Genomic DNA, 20960 nt, shown 5'->3' on the forward strand with positions numbered 1-20960 from the left:
GGAACACCTTGAGCTCCTGGGATTAAATGCTTTATAAATGCAAAGCATCATTACTATTTAATAGGGGTACTGGAGTGGGTCATGATAGAATTTCTAAATACTTAGGCTGGGACATAATCTGGCCCTATCACAGCCATGCAGGAGAGTAAGGGGGAGTAAAACATCTCCCCCGTTGGCCTCCCTAGATAGCCATGCTAGCACTCCCCATATCATGGCTGGGCCATAGGGATGAGGAGATAAAGGTGGGGCTGCCTTGAACTGTCTCTGAGCAGGTAGATGGGGAAAGGCTGAAGATAGTTGGAATGTTAGTTCCTTTGCCTCCATGTGCCAGGCAATGGAACTGGCTGGGCGTGGTGAGGAAGTCAGCTGCACCAGTAAAGCGGTGGTGCAAATGATTTCCCTGTGTGAGAAAAAGAGCATCAGGGAAGGAGCTGAGACTGAGTCACGTTTACTTCCCAGATCTCCTCCTGGGGTGCTGCAGATGTGCACGGCCCCTTGCCCAAAGCATTCAGCAAATGTGCAATCTCACCCTTCACAGCTACAGACCCCTGGGGTTAAAGGGACACAGCTGTAACAAAAATACTAATTACATGACTTTAAAATTTCTCACTAATAACCCCTTAGATTACTAACCCTAAAAGAGTGGTCAGATTCTAACTGACATCATTGTTTAACACCCAATTCTACAGAACTTACTGATGTGCCTAATTCTATGAACTTCTCAGCCTGGAAGGATGCTTCTGAATATAAATCACAAGAAATAAGCTTCATAAAGAGTCAGTAAATATTCATTTGAGGGCTGCAGGTCTGTTTAGTTCCTATTTAGTTCCAAAGCCCTGGCTGGGATGATTTAACTGGGAATTGGTCCTGCTTCGAGCAGGGGGTTGGACTAGATGACCTTCTGGGGTCCCTTCCAACCCTGATATTCTATGATTCTATGATTCTATTTGCATTTCACTGCTGTTGCACAATGAAATTAAGATGACTCAATTTCACATTTGTTTATAAGATTCTAGTCAGTTTCACTTTCTAGTTCTGGCACTCTGAGGGTGGTGCAATTTTTGGGCTGCAAGTTTACAAGGGAATGTGTAATCTATTAAAATATTTTCACTGACTTTTTTATTTTAAAGAAAACATACCAGTTGGCACTTTGTTAAAAAAAAACACTTACATTTTATTGAAATTTTTGAGTAAGACTGAAAAAGGTATAGTCACAAGCCATCAACAGTACAGTATTTTTAAAATATTCATCCGGAAGAGGGGCCAGTTGTTAGAAATAAGCATCTTTCTTCCAATGGGGAAAAACAAAACAAATCAAAGAGACAGTTCTTGACTTGATCTGAATGCTTTGGATAAAAAGCAGGAGGGTCTGTCTATATGAAAGTCTATGATGTTGGTCCAAGTATCTGTTTACTTGTTTACTCCCATAAGTTTAATGAACAAACCACAGATCATACAGCTTCAAGCACCTCCTCATCTTATTCTATTAGCGTCTCTGCATAAGACACTGATCAGTTTCCATCTTTCCAGGAAGTGGCCCTGATCCTATAATGAATCCCATGTCCTGGGCTTCCTGTAATATCCTTAACCACATCATAACGGTGGAGTTCCCTTGGACAGTTGAAATACTGCTATGAGACCAGGCTGTAATAATTTGCATCTTGAACTCGTATCTTTCTTTGTTAATACTCAGAAAAGAAGTGCAGATATCTCCCAAAACACAATGAATGGATTTTCCGTAAACTGAATCACAGAGGTATATTGCATTTTGTTAGCAATTTGTCTCCAATAGCTGGCACTTGCCCAACGTATGGGCATGGTGTCTTGCCTGAGCATATTCCCTTCAAGGAAAATTTGCATCAATGGTGTTATAGCTGGACCAAGCAAGGAAGGAGACCGACATAGACACAAAGAGAGCTAAGAGAAACACAACTGCCTACTGTCCTCCTTTGTTGTTCTGACTTCAAAACACAGTTGCCAACTTTCACGCAGTAAATAAGCACCCCAACTTTCACAATAAGCCAAAAATCAAGCTAATCCCATTTCAAAACAAGGCCAAAACAAGCCAATCCCTAAAATCCCCAACACTCAATGTGACTAGACCCCCCTGGCTTGCAGTCGAGGACTGTGGTGGGCCTGCTGTGCACCCCTGACTCTCTCCCCCTGCTTGCCCCTACTTGCCCCCCCTTGCCCCTGCTTCGTGGTGCCAATTAAAAAAAGAAGAAGCAACAAGCAACAAACTACTAGCCAACAAGCAACTCACAAGCCAATTAAGCCAAAAACAAGCCCAATTTCTGTGTTTTTGCTGCGGGTTTGGCATGTCTGCTGCAAACCTGAAACCAACACAAAAATGAGGCTGTACACTTCGGGGGAGAAGGGAGGTTCTCAAACATTTAAAGGGACAGGACATCAGAAATGGGAGCTAAGGTTTGGAAAGTCATATCTGACCAAAACAGCTGAATTATTAGTATAGATGACGAGGGGTGGCACAAGGTCATGTAAATCCAGCATCAGAACAGAACAGGACTGAAGAAAGGAGACGTAAGAGGTGCAGAGGCCTTGTTCTCACACCCTCGGCATAGGGGTGAATTCACCCCACCAAAAGAAATTACTGAAGCAAATGCCATGGTAATTATTGCTCCAGTTCTTCAGAATTAAAAAAACAAACAAACAAAAATCCCCCTTCAAACGTTATGCAGAGCTGATAGGGTTGATATCAACCCGTGTGGAACTACCCAGCCATAGATTTACAGGGATCTCCTCAAACCTGGACATTCTCCCCGCAGGGACCTTACCCTTTGTCGTCATCTTTATAACATCATTCCTGGAGTCACCATCTCCTCCAAGCAATAGCTCCCTGGACCACAGCACAGTATCTGAAAATCAGTGTGCCAATAGATGCCATACAGCTATTTGTACCACTAATGGGTAACATGCTGACAGGGACACTCTACACCAAGATGGTGGCCTTTTTGTTCTATATTTTGGAAGGTGATTGATTGGGTGAAATACCTTGCCTAAACATCAGTGTTTGGACACAAATGCCATTTGTACTCAAAATGAGACATTGCAGTCTGCTCGTAAGTGTTAAGAATGTTTGGTATGTTAGTTCTTGACTCTGTGAAAACACAAACATCTCTGAGCATATGAAATGTGGCAGAAGGAGGGTCACTAGATCAGCTTAGGCCAGCGTCTTGTTTTAATAACACAGGGGCTATTGGCTAAAAAGGGATTTTAAGATTGTCAGGAGAAATCACATCTCTGCAATGTAAACCGTCTAGGCTTGGCTGCTTCTGGTTACAACTTGTTTGCAAAGTCAAAGGATATTAAACCTGCTTCTAATGAATGTGCATGCAATGTTCCCGATGTTCATTCGCTTGGGAAAGGTTTTCGCATGGATTGATAACTGCTGTCCAAGCCAAAATAAACATGAACACTGTGGATCATTTTCAGGGGGCTTTATATCATGTAGTTCATCTCCTGACAGAGAATTTTTTCACTTTTTACAAGATTTTGCTCCGAAGTCAGACAGGTGGTTCTGCTGCACAATACCCATGACTAGGGTGTTGGTTACTTATTTGCCGAAAGGCGGCATGATTACAAAAAGGAGAATTGTTAAAGATTAGAAGTGGACAACAGAGAAATCACAAAAGAGTTGGGACATCTGGGTTCTATTTCCAGCTCTCCCATTGACTTGCTGCGCCACTTAGGTGAATTAGTCAACATCTGTACAGTGCTTCAGACATTGCAGGTGGAGTTTCAAAAGCATTTATCATTGATCAAACACCACTCCCACTGAAGTCAACTCCCATTAACCTCAGTGGGAGCAGAGTTAGGCCGAGGCTGAGGGCTTTTTTGAAAATGCCATTCCTAAGGCACGATACAAATGCTAGATACTACTAAATATAGTGGGGAGGGGCAAGCGTATTTACTTTCTTTTCATTTCACCTCTCACGCATATGTTTCCTGCTGAATTTTGAATACTCCAACCCCCAAGTTGGAATGTCTTTGATGGAGACATTCATATAACTTACACAGCTACTGGAGGTGAGCAAATTCACAAATGCACCCCTGAATCTGAAATTGCCAAATTCCATCCGAATAGCCAAACGTTGGCTCAGCTCTAGGTGTGACTTGGGGCAAGTCATTTAGCCTCTCTGTGCTTCGTTTTAGAGATTCAGAAAAAATATGTTAATACTAATACTTGCCTAATTATTATTATTATTAGAATTGCAGGATTACCTAGGGACCCCAATCATAAACCAGGACTCTATCATGCTAAGCGTGGTGCAAAAAGACAGTCACTATCTGCAAGAGTTTACAGTCTAAGCAAGTTTCAGAGTAGCAGCCGTGTTAGTCTGTATTCGCAAAAAGAAGAGGAGGACTTGTGGCACCTTAGAGACTAACCAATGTATTTGAGCATAAGCTTTCGTGAGCTACAGCTCACTTCATCGGGATGACCCTCACCAGGGTGTTGTGAAGCATTCTATAGAAAACATTGATGGAGTCAAACCAACACCCCAGATCCAAATTTTTCTGGGAGGGAATTCATTAAGGATCCCATTTAAAGCCTACTGAAATCAAAGGAAAGACTCCCATGGACCACACCCTCAATACTTCACTACCAATACCTTGCTCATTTCTAGTCAGACCCACCAGAGGGGTTTATATGAACTGAGTATTTATCTGTGTGGGGGAAGGATCTTGGTCCATTCCCTAGCGAACAGGTGTCCATATCATAGCTGGCTCCCTTCAGGGCCAAGAATTGAACAGGCCATGGAGCCTGAGCTATCTTTGCACCACTAGAGATGGTTTTTCACGACTGAAGGCTCAGGGACACTGGTTAGGCAATATGCAGGGGGCTTACATGGATGCTGTCTAGGCCAATGCTGACCTGTGGCTAAATCAAGGATTTTAGTATCTAGCACACTCAGTCTGGCACTATTCAGCTAAGCACAAAACTTGACATAAAGCCTGCGCTTTGTCTGACGACATACATGGCAGGACATGGCTAGAAGTTCTGCCAGTTTTTCACCGGCAGAGAGAGTTGCTGTGTCATCAGTGAGAGATGCTCTATGGATGTTCGATCACATCTCTGAGTTTCCTCTCTGGTATTTCATTCTGCAACCTACAGGAAGGACTTCGTGGAACAGTTGTGTGAGAACTACACCAGACTCAGCATGAAGGAAGCAGCACAGGGCTCATGCTTGGCACAACCGAATGCCCGCACTGGGCAAAGCTCACCTTGTGCAGAGGGTCAGCACAATGTCTGTGAGAACCACTCCACTCCTTAAACTGAATGAACCTTACGTGGGGTCTGAACCTGGCACGATTACGCTGGTGTGTGGAATTGGTAGAAAAAAAGGCTTCTCAAGGCCCTATCATATACAAATAATCGCTTTCCATTCCCAAAACCCAGGATGTGCCCTGTACCATGCTAACCACTTCTTTTGGCTGGATGTCTAAAGGAGTGATCTCCCAACATCCTGACAGGGTTTGAGACTCAGATCAGAGTGCAGAGCATTGCTCAGGTATAATAACGTTCTTGATAAAGTGCTTCCCTGGCTGTGAGAGTCTGTGCACTGGAAAAGCAGTCACAGCATTCCACCAGCCAATAAAAACATGATAAAATGCTGGAGGAAAATGAGGCAACTCCTCCATTGCAGAGAGTGAGGGAGAAGGGCTCTGTGGATGCCAAAATAATTGGATAAATAGACAGAGAAAAATATTCCTGGTGGAGGCAGGAAAACACATTTAGACCTTATAGTTCTAAGCACATAATTCAGGAAGGAGTTGCTCTCATGAAACAGTTTCTGTTCTGTTCCTCTGGTACAAACCCAGAGTTAAGCCACTCAGGCCAATGGAATTACTCTGGATTTGCAGAGGAGTAAATGAGTGCGGAATTTGGCTCAATAGATGTAAATTGACATAGCTCCAATGAATTCAATGGAGTTGTGCCAGTTTATAACAGCCAAGGACCTGGCCCAGTACCTCCAATATTGCTAAGTTCAGTGGTGCTCTGAGATCTACTGATGGAAAGTGCTATATAGTAGCCGGGTGTTATTATTGTTATTATTAAGACTGGCCCTGCAAGAGGCAGATGATGCAGGCAAAAGTCTAGGGTGACCAGAGAGCAAATGTGAAAAATAGGGACAGGGGGTTGGGGGGTAATAGGATCCTATATAAGAAAAAGACCCCAAAATCAGGACTGTCCCTATGAAATCGGGACATCTGGTCACCATACAAATGTCTGACGTGCCACTTAACTTGAGGATAATGAATGAAGCCCTGCAATTTCTAAAGCGTGACCTACCACAAATCATAAGTGGATGTGCTGTGTAGATGCAGCAGTGTTGGACATATTATGGTTTGGCATCAAGTGCTGCTATCCTCTTTTTCCACTGGAACAGACAATGTAGCAACAAATGTAAGAGGAGCTTTTTTGTAGCCTTGCATATGATTGCATGGTAGTGACGCAAATGAGGATGTGACTACGGGTTCTCCTTCCTCTCCTCTAGACACAGGCAATTGAGTTCTTAATGGAGGGGGAGGGATAGACATGCACACAGGAAGAGCAGGATACCACTTTGAGCCATGGCTTTGATCTTGCATCACAGGCTGCCTGAGAGTGGCATGTTTCTGCTTCGGAGCCAAGGCAGTGAATGGTTGGGGCAACAAATCTACAGAAGTACCGTGGGCCACATCGAATCAGGCCTTTTGCATGCAGCAGAGCCCATGTATTTTACCATTTACAATACATTTTTAGATCTTAAAATAATATTTCAGCTTCTTGGCTGTGCTAACTGAAGCCCACACATACACAGTATGGCAGCGCTCTGGCCCCCTATATATGCTGGGCAACATATAGAGGTGAATGAGCCTGCTATGATTTTTGCGCTAATGTATCTGCTTCTCTGTTCAAGCCCCATTGCTAACAACCCATCCAGGACATTGAGTAATACAGTGATTCTCACCTTGGAGTATGTGCACCCCTGGGGGTACGCAGAGGTCTTCCAGGGGGTACAGCCACTCATTTAGATATTGGCCCAGTGTTACAACAGACTACATAAAAAGACCAGCAAAGTCAGTACAAACTAAAATTTCATACAGACAATGACTTGTTTATATGGCTCTGTAGACTGTGCACTAAAATGTAAGTACAATTTTTATATTCCAATTGATTTATTTTCTAATATGGTAAAAATTAGAAAGTAAGAAATTTTTCAGTAACAGCGTGGCTGTGAAACTTTTGTATTTTTATGTCTGATTTTGTAAGCAAGTAGTTTGTAAGTGAGATGAAACTTAGGGGTAGCAAGACAAATCAGACTCCTGAAAGGGGTACAGTAGTCTGGAAAGATTGAGAGCCACTGGTGTAATATATACATGGATTTAGGCCCAGGCATCAATGTATAAGGGCCCAACCTTCACCCCACTTGAATTCGATGGCAGATTTCCCATTGATTTCAGTGGGGGCATGGTCAGACGCATGGAGCCTGAGATAGTTCTTGTAAATATTTTATATTTACTGGGCAACACGTGACATGAATCCAACACAGCAACATACCTTCTGCTGGTTCAGGGTAAGGTAAATGAATCCCCTTCCACTCAGGGCCTGTACATTTCTAGGGTCCTCCTTCAGGATGGCATTAAAATCAAAAATCGCGGTTTTCTTCTGGCCAAGGTGTCCATAACATCGGGCCCTGGTGAGAAGGGACTCTTCAGCGTAGCCACCTGGTCAAGAGAGAAATGTGCAAATCAAACAGAAAGGATGCTACAGCCTTCTAGTATGACATGTCCCAAATTGGCACTGTGGGTGAAATCACACCCCAGGCAGCGTGCTCTGCTCCACAAAAGCCCTATTTAGAGGACTTAGGTGGTACATGGACCTTTTGCAACTCTTGTGTAGCAGGACATAATGCTCGTCAGCTAGTCAGCTCTGAGGCTGGGGTAGAATAGCAGGAGACTGAGCTGGGGCTCGGTCCCCAGTGTTTGGAAAGCTGGGGGAAAATGTTAAAGCAGAATGGTGATGAAGAAACCTATCCAAAAAATGCAAAATTAACCCCGGTGCACAAGAACGTAAACACCCCTTTCAAGTCCTCAGGATCTAATCTTATTTCCCACTGAACTCAATAGGAATTTTGCTGTTTGATTCAGTGAGACCAGTATTAGCAGAGTGTTTAGTGGTTCAACAGGGCCTTTCATCTGCACTAGAGGAATTAAATGGGACTTAAGGGTGCATAGGGTTGTGCTGGCTCCCCACACGGAGGTGGCTTTCACCCTTAAAGACTAAATCAGTGAGGGGCACTAAAGAGATTATTTTGTACATGAAGCCCAGAAATATTATGGCTCCAATGTTCGGACACACACTGATGCTGCAATCAGTATTTGCATCCTGTATTTCCTTGCACCTTATCATGTTGCTAAGTCTAGTTCTGCCCTCTTTATGCTGAGTGGTGTCTGACTCTGCAGCTAATACCATGGACTCAATAGGATGGTTCCAAGTGAGCAGAGACTGCCCCTTAGACAACTGAGACTTTACTCTTCACTTTCCCAGTGATTGTTGCTCTTTGGAGTTTTTATCAAGTAACTGTCCAAGGTCTCTTGGATGTCTCCTCTGAAAGCATAATTGGTTCTTAACGCCTATTTGAACAGTATAATTTGTTTTGATAATCCCCTCCCCCCAACCTGATGTGTCTGAAAAATGATGGAAGGAAAATGGTAACTTCACAAGTGAAATTTCTAAAATGATTCCTCCCCAATGGACTTATTTCTGACCTCCCTTCCACGTTGCTGAACTTGCTATAGTTACAATAACTGCAGGGGACTTGAAACCTTGAAAACATCTGGGGCGGGAACTGCCCCAGCATGGAGAGACACAGCTGTTTGGTTTCTGTCAGCTGCAGCATTTTGAATCAGCTGTTCGCTGCACCCCTGCCATCCCTGCTGCACACAGATAATACATGATGCAGCCAGTTACACGGAAAAGCAATCACGTCTCTTGTGAGCTTGGCTTTTTGCATTTTCAGTCTCTCCAACCTTCCATATGGAAATGGCCCTTGTCACTGAGGATGAAAAGCCAGTATCAATAGTGTGGGATAGATTGTGACTTGGACTTACATATCAGTGACGTGGGGTAGAAGCTCCCTTACTTGCGGAAGCTATCCGGACTTGGGGCAGTAGATAGAAGGGGAATGGCTGGGATGGGTGGGAAATGGGCAGAGCCCCCTATGTGCTGGCTGGCACAGAGGAGTGGTATAGGCCAGCCATAAATTACTACCCCCTGGAAGCAGCAAGGATGCAGGCAGAGAATCGAGACTCAGTTGGGGATGTGAGTGTAACCTCCATTCTAGCTGAGGTAAACAAAAGTGTTCACAGCCATTCCACCCCGCTAGAGATGGTGGCAAGGTTCATATCCCTATGTTACATCATGATAATAACACACGGCCGTGGAATCTCCGGAGCCATTTCCCTGCAGCCCCTCACCCAAGCTCTGATTGTCTCAGCTGCTAACCAAAGCTGCTTTCCCGACAGCATTTTTACTAATGGCATGTTTCTTGCACTTCCCTACTCAATGCCTTGGCCGGGATTTGTACATCAATGGAATCCTCGTTCCCCAGCAGAGGTGGAGAAACCAGGCTTTGCACATCAGGCAATGAGAGAAAGAAGAATGTAGAGTCTGAGGCAGAACTCCAGTTAAATACAGTAGTTGAAATCAACAGGCAGCCAAGGTGTGCATTACCCAGAGAATGGCTGTCTGACCTTCGGAGGAATAGGTGTGCCCCAGCTCCTTAACTGTAACATGGGGGGGTGAGGATCCTTCTCTCACCGTTGTGAAAATTAATGACTGCTTGTGAGGCACCCAGATACCCAGCAGCTATGTCCAAAGGGATCTCGCCCTATGCAGACTCATAGTGATAGCTGCAATAAACTTAGCCATTAACATTAGGATTTATTTCACCCGTTCAGTAATAAAGGAAATTAAAAACTGCACAGCTTCAATGCTTTCCCTTAAAACGTTTACAGCATCTGCCTCTTGGAACTCAGTGATATTTAACCAACAATTATATTTTACTCAGTAAAACAAAACAAAGACACTGTTGATCATATTCAAAAGGATTCAAAAATAATAATGTTTTAGCTTTTTAAAAAATTTACTTTATTTGTTTTTAAAACGTGTACATGGGGAAAATAAGCTTTCACCAAAGTTTTCCATAAGGATAGAGGATGATTTACTACCACCTAGTGGAGATACATATGGAGTGCTGCAGGACAAGTTTTATTTAAAGTCGGAGGCATTCAATTTTAGTTAGATCAGTGCAAGCTGATCCTTGTGTCTGTGTGGATCCAGTTACAGGACTGGGCCCTGAATTGGTAAATATGGACAAATTACTGATTTCTCTCTTCATCCAAAAAACAACTTTACCTGCTTTGCAAAGTATTTTGTGATCCTTGAATGAAAAAGCAACATGCAAAGTATTTTTGTTCTAATTTAGCTTTAAACAACAATAGATGATGCTCATACAAAACCAGCTCATACAAAACCATCAAGTCAGTGGCTGAGCTGGCATAGAGCACAGGAATCCCTGTTTTGTTTTTGCTGATGCTGTCATCACATAGCATATTGAATGCTACTACAATTCATTTAAAAGAGCAGCTGAGGATGGAGACCGAGATGGAAAATATTTACTAAATCATCCAAGTCCAATGTTCTCCATCTACCTGCCATTATCATAATGTCAGTGTTTGAAACGTCCTGTCAAAAAGCCAGAGCCAGCTAAAGACTCCTGGTGAATAAAATGGGAGTGCACTATATAATCAAAGGAATATTTTACTTCTCAGATGAGCCTTCCTACATGAAGTGCTTTGCCAATTAGTCTTGGGAGAATAATTTCAGCATGCTGTATGCTGGAGATAATCAATTTCTGAAGATGACTAAGACGATATGGGAAAAGGTGTCTCTAACGCTGATCTATGAAAATAGACAGCAGCTGCTTTGCTTAGAGTGGATGTGTAGCTGCAATTCATGTTATAGTCTAATACTTTGATTGCAGCAGTGCTCTTAGTTCCCAGTCAGAAAGAGGGACCCCAGTGTGCTGGATGATGCACAAATGCAGTCCCTTCTCCAAATGCAGTCCCTTCTCCAAAGAGTTTACAAAGACAAAAAGCACATTGTGACAAAGATGGAGAAGGGAGGCAGAGGGTAACACCAGTAAGAACACGCAGTTACATAGATCAGTCTTGTGCACAGGTTGCTGGCCCCAGATAAAATAAATGAATCAATACATAGTGGATCTCCCCAGCTAGCTGTCATTGCTTTCTGATTATCGGCAGGTGTCCCAGCAGACGTGGGTCTCCTGAAGGGATTTGGGGGAGGAGCTTGTAATTAGCTACATATGAAATTTTCAGATGTGACCCCTGTTTTTTGTTGGCTCATTTGACACCCAGAGTCTCTGAAAAATTGGGGCACCAAAGTGAGCAGCCACATTTGAAAATGTAACTGTTAGGAGAGAGGTGCATTCAGTGGAAGTTCTGAAAGCCAGGCCCAAGATCTCTGAAGCTGGGCACCCAAAACTGAACCACTCAGAGTTAGTAGATCCTCTAGAAAATGGCCTTAAGGAAAGACTTAAGTTGACATCACTGAGCCTGGGATCAGGTCCTCAGTAACCTGCCTAAGGCCATACACACAGGGCAGCCCTGGAAGCAGAATGCAGGTCTCCTGGGTTCCAGGCTTGGGCCCTGTCTAATGGATCACACTACCTTCCCCATACATTAAATACATGGATCTCTTAGATACTTTCTTTTCTCTGTTTAATTTTTATTGCTTGCAATTTTAAAGGTAGGAGAGATTAAAAGGGTTAAAATGTTTTTGCTTGACAGAAATGACCACCCAAGAGACTCAGAACAGACAATAATCCCATTGCTTAATATGCCACTAGAAAGTGTTCAGATATCATGATGCTGAGGGCAGTATACGAGCCTATATAGAAGAGAATAGAACCAAAGTTTCTTCTGGTACTAATGAAATCAGTGGTGCTGTGGTCATTTACCCAGCAGAGATACTGGCTCTAAGTTTGTCTAAGCTTAGAGTTTTTCCAACACTTGCTTTGTTGAACTTCCATCTTTGCATTCCGTTGGCCCTCATTTTGGTGGGTTGTTTGTCAGTTTCCATTTCATGTTATTTCATTGGATGGCTCTCTTCTTCTAGTCAACGTTTGCCAAATTGACAACTGGCAAGACCTGCTTTTCAGAGCAATGCAGCAGGCTCACAAGGGTGACAGCTTCTCTTTTGTGGCTGTATTTATTTATTTACCAAACCCTCTTAGGTTATTTGAGGTTCCCTCAGAAGTGGGATTGCTCAGCATTCCTTTTCTGCATCTTTGTCCTTGAAAATGTCTGCACGCAGTTAAGAGAAATCCCACAATTGCAGTTCGCTTGGTTTCTGCTGTTTGTCATGAAATTGCTTTGATCAGGCAGTTTGGTTGAGTTTCCTAGGAAACCTGGAAAGCTTCTCTCTAAGAAGTTCTAATGGTCCCCTCTCCTCCTTCACTCATTGGTGGGAACTGGACCTGGACCCGTCAGAGGAAACAGTGTGGTACTGCAGCCAAGGAAATCAGAGGTGCTGTTGGTGTTTGCAACCAAACCAAGAGGGGATGGCTTGAAAGCACCTCTCTATTATACCCTAGCAAAGAGCAGCATTCCTTTCTAGCACATAGCAAAGGGAGACACACTACCTAATGTAGCTCCAAAGGGACATGATATGGCAACTTAGCCAGTATGGCCAGGCCCTAGCTAGTTAGAAGGACACCTCTAAAGGATTGGTAGATATAACCTACAAGTGGCAGGACACTGGGAAAAAGAATCCCCTGGATGAGAGGGGGTGCTGGGAGGCAGAAGCAGAACCATTTAGCCCTGAAAGGAGTTGGTTGGAGCGGATGGGGTGGAATCAGAAAATGTGCACGACTCTGGTTTGGATAATAACCCAGATGGGTCTGTCTCACTGTCTCGCCGTATAATGCCGTAGGTCAAGACATGTGAATGTGTGATATTAGGATTCCCTTTGCTCTGATCGCAAAAGAATCAATCATTTGGCTATGAAATGTACAATATATTCATCTGAAAGCTGCAGAACATGAGTCTCTCGTTCATTCACACACCTTTTTCCTTTCAAAGCAATCTCGATAAGCATCTTCATGTACTAAGGGTTGTGATCAATGACAGTGGTGTTCCCATATTGGATCCATTGTACATTTTTCTTCATTGGGAGGTCAGTGAGCACAGCCTTTTGCCCAGCTGCCTGGAGAGATGTGCCAGAGGATCCAAATTTTCAGTTACAAAGCTTTCACCCTCAAGTTACGCTCCAAACTTCCACACTAAATGTTATTAATATTTGCAGGTTTCAGAGTAGCAGCCGTGTTAGTCTGTATTTGCAAAAAGAAAAGGAGGACTTGTGGCACCTTAGAGACTAACAAATTTATTTGAGCATAAGCTTTCGTGTGAATGCATCCGACGAAGTGAGCTGTAGCTCACGAAAGCTTATGCTCAAATAAATTGGTTAGTCTCTAAGGTGCCACAAGTCCTCCTTTTCTTTTTATTAATATTTGCGGGGCTGTAATGATCCGCGCCAATAAAAGACCATGTCCACTTCTTAACAAGCATCTGTACCAGCAAGCGGGAAGCTGATAAGCCAGAACGCATGGGCTGTGGAACTGAGCTACCTCAAGGCAATTAGCAGTTTTCCTTTTCTTTTCATGATCTCTCTTCTTCTAGATGCTACTGTCATAACATTTGCTCTGAATGAAAGTCAGATTTCCATAAGAATACAGTTCTGCTTAGAATGTGCCAGAGACATTTCCAAATTAGCTCAGCCCCTCTCTTTGGGGAAAGCTGAGATACTGTTTCATCCTGCCTACCGCCAGGTGTGTAACCTTTTAGCAAGCAATGCATCTGAAACACCCACAAACTCCTTGGAGCAGGGAAGCTCAGCCGTGGGTAAGCAGGATTTGGGTGGCATTTACAATATTTACCATAGGTTAACACAGAGGAAACAGAACATATCCCATCAACAGTACTAATGTGGGAGGTTTCAGGGGATTAAATGGCCGAGCAGACTGAAAATGGGATGTGAGCCTTCTCCAGCTAGGTAGCCTAGCCCAGACTAGAACTAAACCAGGAGCCATTCCAAGCCACTTGCCATCTGTGTGAAACAAACCCTGTGTGAAACAAGGCAGCGATCATGGGGAGAAGTTTCAAAAGTGATTTAGACACTAAGGACCCAAGGTCAATAGGACTCCATTGTAAAATTTTCAAATGGGCTTAAATGACATAGGTCCCTAATCCCACTGGCAAAGTGGAGCCTGAAACCTGGGCTCCGCAGTGGCATGCTTTTGAAAATTATACTCTATGAGCCAAAGAGAACAGATGACCACAGCCCCAAAGCACCATTACAATCATTTATGAGAACAGCCAGAGTGAGTCAGAGCAATGGTCCATCTAGCCCATTATCCTGGCTTCTGATAGCAGATGGTGCCAAATGCTTCAGAAGGAATGAACAGGTGATCCATCTCCTGTCGTCCAGTCCCAGCTTCTGGCAGTCAGAAGTTTAGGGACTCCCACAGCATGGGGTTGTGTCCCTGACCAACTTGGCTAATAGCCATTGATGGACCTATTCTCCATGAACTTATCTCATTCTTTTTTAAACCCAGTTATACTTTTGGCCTTCACAACATCCCCTGGCAATGAGTTCCACAGGTTGACAGTGCGTTGAGTGAAGAAGTACTTCCTTATGTTTGGTTAAAACCTGCTGCCTATTAATTTCATTGGATGACCCCTGATTCTTGTGTTATGTGACAGGGTAACTGACACTTGTTTATTCACTTTCTCCACACTTGTCATGATTTTATAGACCTCTGTCATATGCTCCCCTTAATCGTCTCTTTTCTAAACTGAACAGTCCCAGCCATTTTAATCTCTCCTTGAATTATTCATTACTTATTTTACAGTAGTGTCTAGAGTCCAGCATTGTGCTGGGTGCTGCACAAGGACACAGAGAAACTGTTACCTTATAGAGCTAGCAGTAGACAGAGACAAGAAGTGGGAGGGGAACGAGAGGTGAAGTGACTTACCCAAGGTCACGCAACAGGTCAGCAGCAGAGCTGAGAACAGAAACCAGATTTCCTGAGTCTTAATGTGCTGCCTCTCCACTAAAGGATGATGCCTCCCTGCTTCTAGCCGTGGCTGCGTTCTGCAGGGGAATTTCCAGATAGCCAGGATGACCAGCATCTCACAGAATCATAGAAATGTAGGGCATTTCAAGAGGTCATCAACTCCAGCCCCCTGTGCTGAGGCACGACCAGGTAAACCTAAACCATCCTGGATAGGAGTTTGTTCAGCCTGTTCTTAAAAACCTCCACAACCTCCTTTGGAAGTCTATTCCAGAGCTTTACTACCCTAATATCTAACTTAAACTTCTGGGAACTAAATGGACTCCAACCAACTCATTTCACACCTGTCACAAAGTAGTTGTTGTATGTTAAGGACTTTGGTCATTGTCTCTCTGGGCCACTTCATAGCCAGTTAGAGGAGAATGATCATGGAATACAGAGCCCTTCTCCTGAGCCACTTACACCCTCCCCTTGTAAAGATTTTGTTTGCATTTTATCACCATATTTAGAGGGAAGCAGAAATAATGGATGAGGATTGAAGTCTGCCCACACACTGGCCTAGTTCCCACAGAAGTAAACCTCTCATAAGCCTACCTGATGCAATGATAGCAAAGGAAAGGTTGGCAATAGCTTCTTTGACGTAAGTATCTCCCTGCTTATTCTTCAGGATGGTCATAGCCCTGGAGTGGCAGTGAGTTTGCATCAGCTTTCGGTCTTCGTCTTTGAAAATATCCATGATCAGCAGAAGGCAGGAAGTGTCTCCGATTTGGATCACTTTCTTTAGCAACTTAACAAGGACAGAGAAAAAGGGGAGGAGGGTTAAATTGACATACATGGAAATCGGAAAGGATCAGAGGCAGCTGAACTGTGGGCATAGACATAGGAAAACACTCCTGAGTCTAACAGTTTGGCATTGAACTAGAGCAGTACTTCTCAACATGATCCCCAGGGATGGTGATGAAAAGCAGTGAGGGGTGGGGTGGGGGTCAGAAAGTGTCAACATTTTTATTCCAATTCTAAAGCAAGGAAAATAAAATTTTCCAAATAACTTCAGTGCAGCCCAAACCTTCAAAGTGTGTGAGGTCATATACTAATAGTAAAACTCCTGTAACTTTGCCCCTTTCACATCCACAAAGGGGGCCTTACCCCCTTGCTCCCCTGCCAACCTTCACCCTTCAAGGTCAAGTATTCCCTTGTCAATCTCTTGAAACACACACAACAATAAATTTGATGGGCTTTGCATTGCTATTGTTAATACACTTTTTACTTTCCCCTTTATAATAAATCCAAAGTGAGGCAGGTGATGAAAATGTTTGACTTTCAATAAGAGACTGTCAACCTGGAAAGGTTGATAAACACTGAACAAGAGCCTACCATTTAGAAGGATCTCCAATCTCAATGTAGACGCCACATCACGAGGGAATAACCAGTTTGGCAATGCAATATTTGGGCATTCAAATGCAACAGCATGTTAGCGCTACTCTTCCTGGCTCCGGATGGGGCCATGAAACATAGAAACAGCATACATTTTGAAATAAAGGCAGGAAAAATGTTATCCAAAATTCCCAGCTTTGGAGCAGGTTTGTTTTGAATTTGGGGAGAAAGGTTGGGTTGGTTCTTATTAGAGAAGGTAAAGAAAAGGGAAAAGAATTGTGAAAAATTTCATAAAATTCAAAGAGAGCTGAACGGTACCGTAATGGCCCCTAAAGAGATTTGGTCTGGTGGAGAGACTGGGGGAAGACTCTCAGTTCTGGGCCATAAAAGCAAAAATCAAGGAGTTCATGAAATGTCATCGAAGAACCACCCCTGGTTAGTGCTTTTTACAGCTGAACTGACAATTCGGGTAAATGTGTAGGTCCAAATATCACAACAGAGGAACTTTTCCCTCTAATGTCCCCTGCGGTGCTGAAGGCCACTGTGCTGCTATCTTTTGGATGATAATACACAAACCAATCGTTAAAGATCCCATTTAGAGTATTCACAAGAACAATGTCCTGGCTAAATTCCAACTCAGAGCACAGCTGCTTTTTGGATAGTCAATACAGTACCTGGTTGAAAGTGTGCAGAGAACTTGCCTGTTTCAGAGTAACAGCCGTGTTAGTCTGTATTCGCAAAAAGAAAAGGAGTACTTGTGGCACCTTAGAGACTAACCAATTTATTTGAGCATGAGCTTTCGTGAGCTACAGCTCACTTCATCGGATGCAACTTACCATAGCAGAATGTGATTTTTCTGTTACCACGGGTGAATTCATTTTAGTGGCAGGTGACATGAACTTCATTTCATTTGCAGGGGATGGAAGGTTGCTGTGTAACAATACCTTTTTCATGATCTCTGTGTTTATATAATGTCTGCTGCAGTTTCCACAGTATGCATCCAATGAAGTGAGCTGTAGCTCACGAAAGCTCATGCTCAGATAAATTGGTTAGTCTCTAAGGTGCCACAAGTCCTCCTTTTCTTTTTGCGAATACAGACTAACACGGCTGTTACTCTGAAACCTGTCATAATGGGGCAGGTGGCAGTGTGGGAAATCTGCTACTCTCTTTCAGACACTGATCTTCAGGGTTTTCCCAGTGTTCCTGGTGGCTATCAAAGCTTACAAGACTTGGAAAATTGGAAAGGAAAGAAAAATGTCCACAAGAAGTTTTATGCCATCAGTGTCAGAGTTCAAGTGTGATTCCATCATGGAATATGCCCCTTTGGGTAACATGTCCTGGCCAAAGAGTAAAGCAATGGATTTTCAACCACTGTTTTTGTGCATATCCAAAAGGGAAAAAAAATTGTGACTCCAAATAACAAGTACATTAAAAAGTTTGTTCAAAGTCAGACGTTCCAAGGACTATATGTGAACTCTGATGAGTGGTATCGCTCACTCAGAGCCCTCACATTCTTAGCACATAGCACAGAAGCTTTATACTCCACAGGGGAAAAATAACACCTTTGGTTTGGTGGAATACTTTTCTCCTTTTCATCGGGAGGCTTTATTACACAGTTTTAAAATGCAACAGTGTCCTCTGCTGGCAAACTCCGGTCATTTAACCATTTAATCTTGGCTGTTACATCTGCTTAGCAGAAATAAAAATTCTTGAATCCCTTCCAATTTAATAAGCAACCTCCCTACGCCCACAGGCATTGGTCTCTTTTATCCAAGGGACCCCAAAACACTTCTGCCAGTGATAACATATTAAGCTTAATATTTTTCTTACTCTATTTATATTTTAGTGGCACCTGCAATATGCTGCGTTCCACCTAGATCTGCAGGAAGACACACTTTCTGACCAAGGAGCTGCCTTCTAAAGTAGGCAAGTCTTATTAATTATCATCACTTTTGGATCCAATGAAATGCGGAAGTTAAAGAACGTGTTAAAGTTCATGCAGCAAGTTTGTGTCCATGAATCCCAGCTGTCCTGATTCCTAGAGCTTTGTCGTCACCGCTAGATTCAGTGCCACTAATACCACTGTGTAACGGATCATGGTTACTGCGTTCCTCCTCCATACATGTATGTGCCACTGATGCTCTCCCCCTGGGATGCCCCACATTGTTAGGAAGTTACAATGGGTGGATGCGGTTTTACTGTGGCAAAACACTTCTTCCTAGAGTTTCCAAACTTGGTTTCAGTGGGAGCTGTGTGTATGCAATGAACAGGATAAGCAGTCTGCGGGTGCTGAGAGGAAGATTCTGTTTATCAACTGACCTTGGAACTTGGGTGCTCTTAAGACAAGCCATTACCTAAAACCAGAGAGGGGAAGGGACCTCTGGTTCTCTTAGTAAGTACCAACCAGGGCAGGGTCAGAGCTAGAAATGGAGGTCATTGTACCCCAACTTCTTAGTCACTCGCCTTCCTGGTAGCTTTTCACCTGACGGGTCAAGTATTAGCTTTCCTAGGTGCGGTTGGTAAGGGAATTAGATATTCTCAGATTTCAGGTGAATGTACGATTTAAACCACAATTCTCAATCAATGATTTCCACCTGTGAGTTGAGTGATTCCACAGAGACTCTAGTTCCCTGGTGGCAGACAGTAATTCTTAACCCATCCACTAGGGAATAAATTTCATAAGATTACTGCTTTATTTGCAGGGCCATAAACACAGACATGTTCTCTGCTTTGGAGAGACATGAATCCGCTAGCCTGTGAGATCCCAAAATAAGGCAACAGTTTGCAGATCTTCTTGCTGCCTCATGTAGGCACCGGGAAAGAGTTGCAGAGACTCATTAGCAAGACTGGATAGCTGCAGAAGAAAGGCAATAGCCTATTTCCTTCCCTTTTAACGGAAAATTACCAATTGCATCAATGATATTACCACCACGGCAGCACATTCAATCATGCTCTATCTAGTTAAAGGGCTCTGCTGAAAGGTGTCATTAAATGAAATGTGATGAATGGGCTGCATTTGGTTGTGTCCTTGTACAGCCTGTGTTACAATCCAAGAGCTTCCCCTTCCAAGCCTGAGTCTGGATCATCAAAGTTGTGTTAGTGGCTGGGATACTTAAATCTAATTTTAGCTCTGAACTTCACCATGTCTCCACCCCTGGGTCTGCTGCTATGGAGTCGTGCTGCACTCCAGCGATTTTAATTTAAGACCTGAGACGCACTTGACCAGGCTTGTATTATTTTTGGTCACATTAAGGATGTTATCCCACATGTATATGGCACTATTTGTGGCAGAGGCTCCACACTGCTGGGTGAAGGGATGTGTAAGTAGGTCCACTGTAACTATCCACAGGGAAATGACGATACCCTGGGAATTCATCTGAAACTTTGCACCTCCCAGAATTAGAGCGGGTTGACAAGTTTTGAATTTGAAAATCTCCAGCAAGAAAAGGGACTAATTTTTCATGAAAATGTTCATGAAAGACTAACCCATTTTCCAACCAGCTGGCCCCAGAACGTTGCCAATATTCTTGTCCCAGATCACGACACACAAATTGTTTGCAAATACCACTAAGTGCGTACATACAGCATCCCTAATGTCAGCCAATGAGAACAGTGGACTCCCCAGTCATTTCACCCACAGGACTTTGCCTCGCCCTTGTTGCCAGCCAGATGCTTTTTACCTGAGTCCCATCGTATAAGAATCCCTTCTTCAGCTGCAGCAGCGCCAGCCTTGCCAGGATGGGAGACCTCTGGGGATTCCTAGAGAGGGCTACCAAGAGGACTCTGTGAGCTTCTTCCACCCGATCCAGCTGGTACAGGGCATCGGCACACAGGATCTGAGATGCTTCATCAGAAGGGTCCAGCTCCATCAAGAGAGAAGCCAGCTGGTGAACCCCGAAGGCATCCCTGCATAAACAAAGGAAGAACTGCTCATAGTTCTGGTGGAGCTTATCTATTGCTCAGACAGAGCAGCTGGCTCTGAATGAGCCCCATATTAAAATGGTGGCCAAACGTCACAGTCTCCAGAAATGGAGAACTTCCTGTCACTTAAACATTTGAGCCACATTGTAAACATTTCATCAAATGCCTATTTGTAAATGTGCTTATAAGTGCAGGTGAAAGCATGGCTCCAAAAGAGGGTCCAGGTCCAGGATAGGGACTCCTAGACACTATTGCAATACAAACAATAAAAATAATAGGTATAGAAAATCACATATTGTCTCATTTGAAGAACTCTCTCCTGCTAAAAATTGCTATAAAACACGTACATGGGAACAGCCTTGTTAGATAGCCTCCTGCTGTAAGAACACTGGAGTAGGACCCAGGAGATCTGGGCTCTAGTCTAGGCTCTGCCACGGGTCTATTGGGTGACTATGTGGAAGTAATTTCCTTTCTGTGCCTCAGTTTCCCAATTTGTAAAATGGC

The 20960-nt window shown here is 43.5% G+C and overlaps 1 protein-coding gene across 1 annotated transcript in view; it reads right to left on the reverse strand.

Moving 5' to 3' along the window:
- Window positions 1-20960, reverse strand: part of TTC34 (tetratricopeptide repeat domain 34) — a 49010-nt gene that overhangs the window by 22618 nt on the left and 5432 nt on the right. Inside the window, exons 3-5 of the mRNA XM_084651671.1 lie at window positions 20216-20441; window positions 15756-15948; window positions 7565-7731 (exon numbers count right to left, since the gene is read on the reverse strand). Of these exons, the coding sequence (XP_084507797.1) occupies window positions 7565-7731; window positions 15756-15948; window positions 20216-20441 (586 nt within the window). The remainder of the gene's footprint in view (window positions 1-7564; window positions 7732-15755; window positions 15949-20215; window positions 20442-20960) is intronic.

The sequence above is a fragment of the Lepidochelys olivacea genome (genome assembly GCF_965140295.1).
Source record: "Lepidochelys olivacea isolate rLepOli2 genome assembly, chromosome: 18".
In the NCBI taxonomy this organism is placed as follows: Eukaryota; Metazoa; Chordata; order Testudines; family Cheloniidae; genus Lepidochelys; species Lepidochelys olivacea.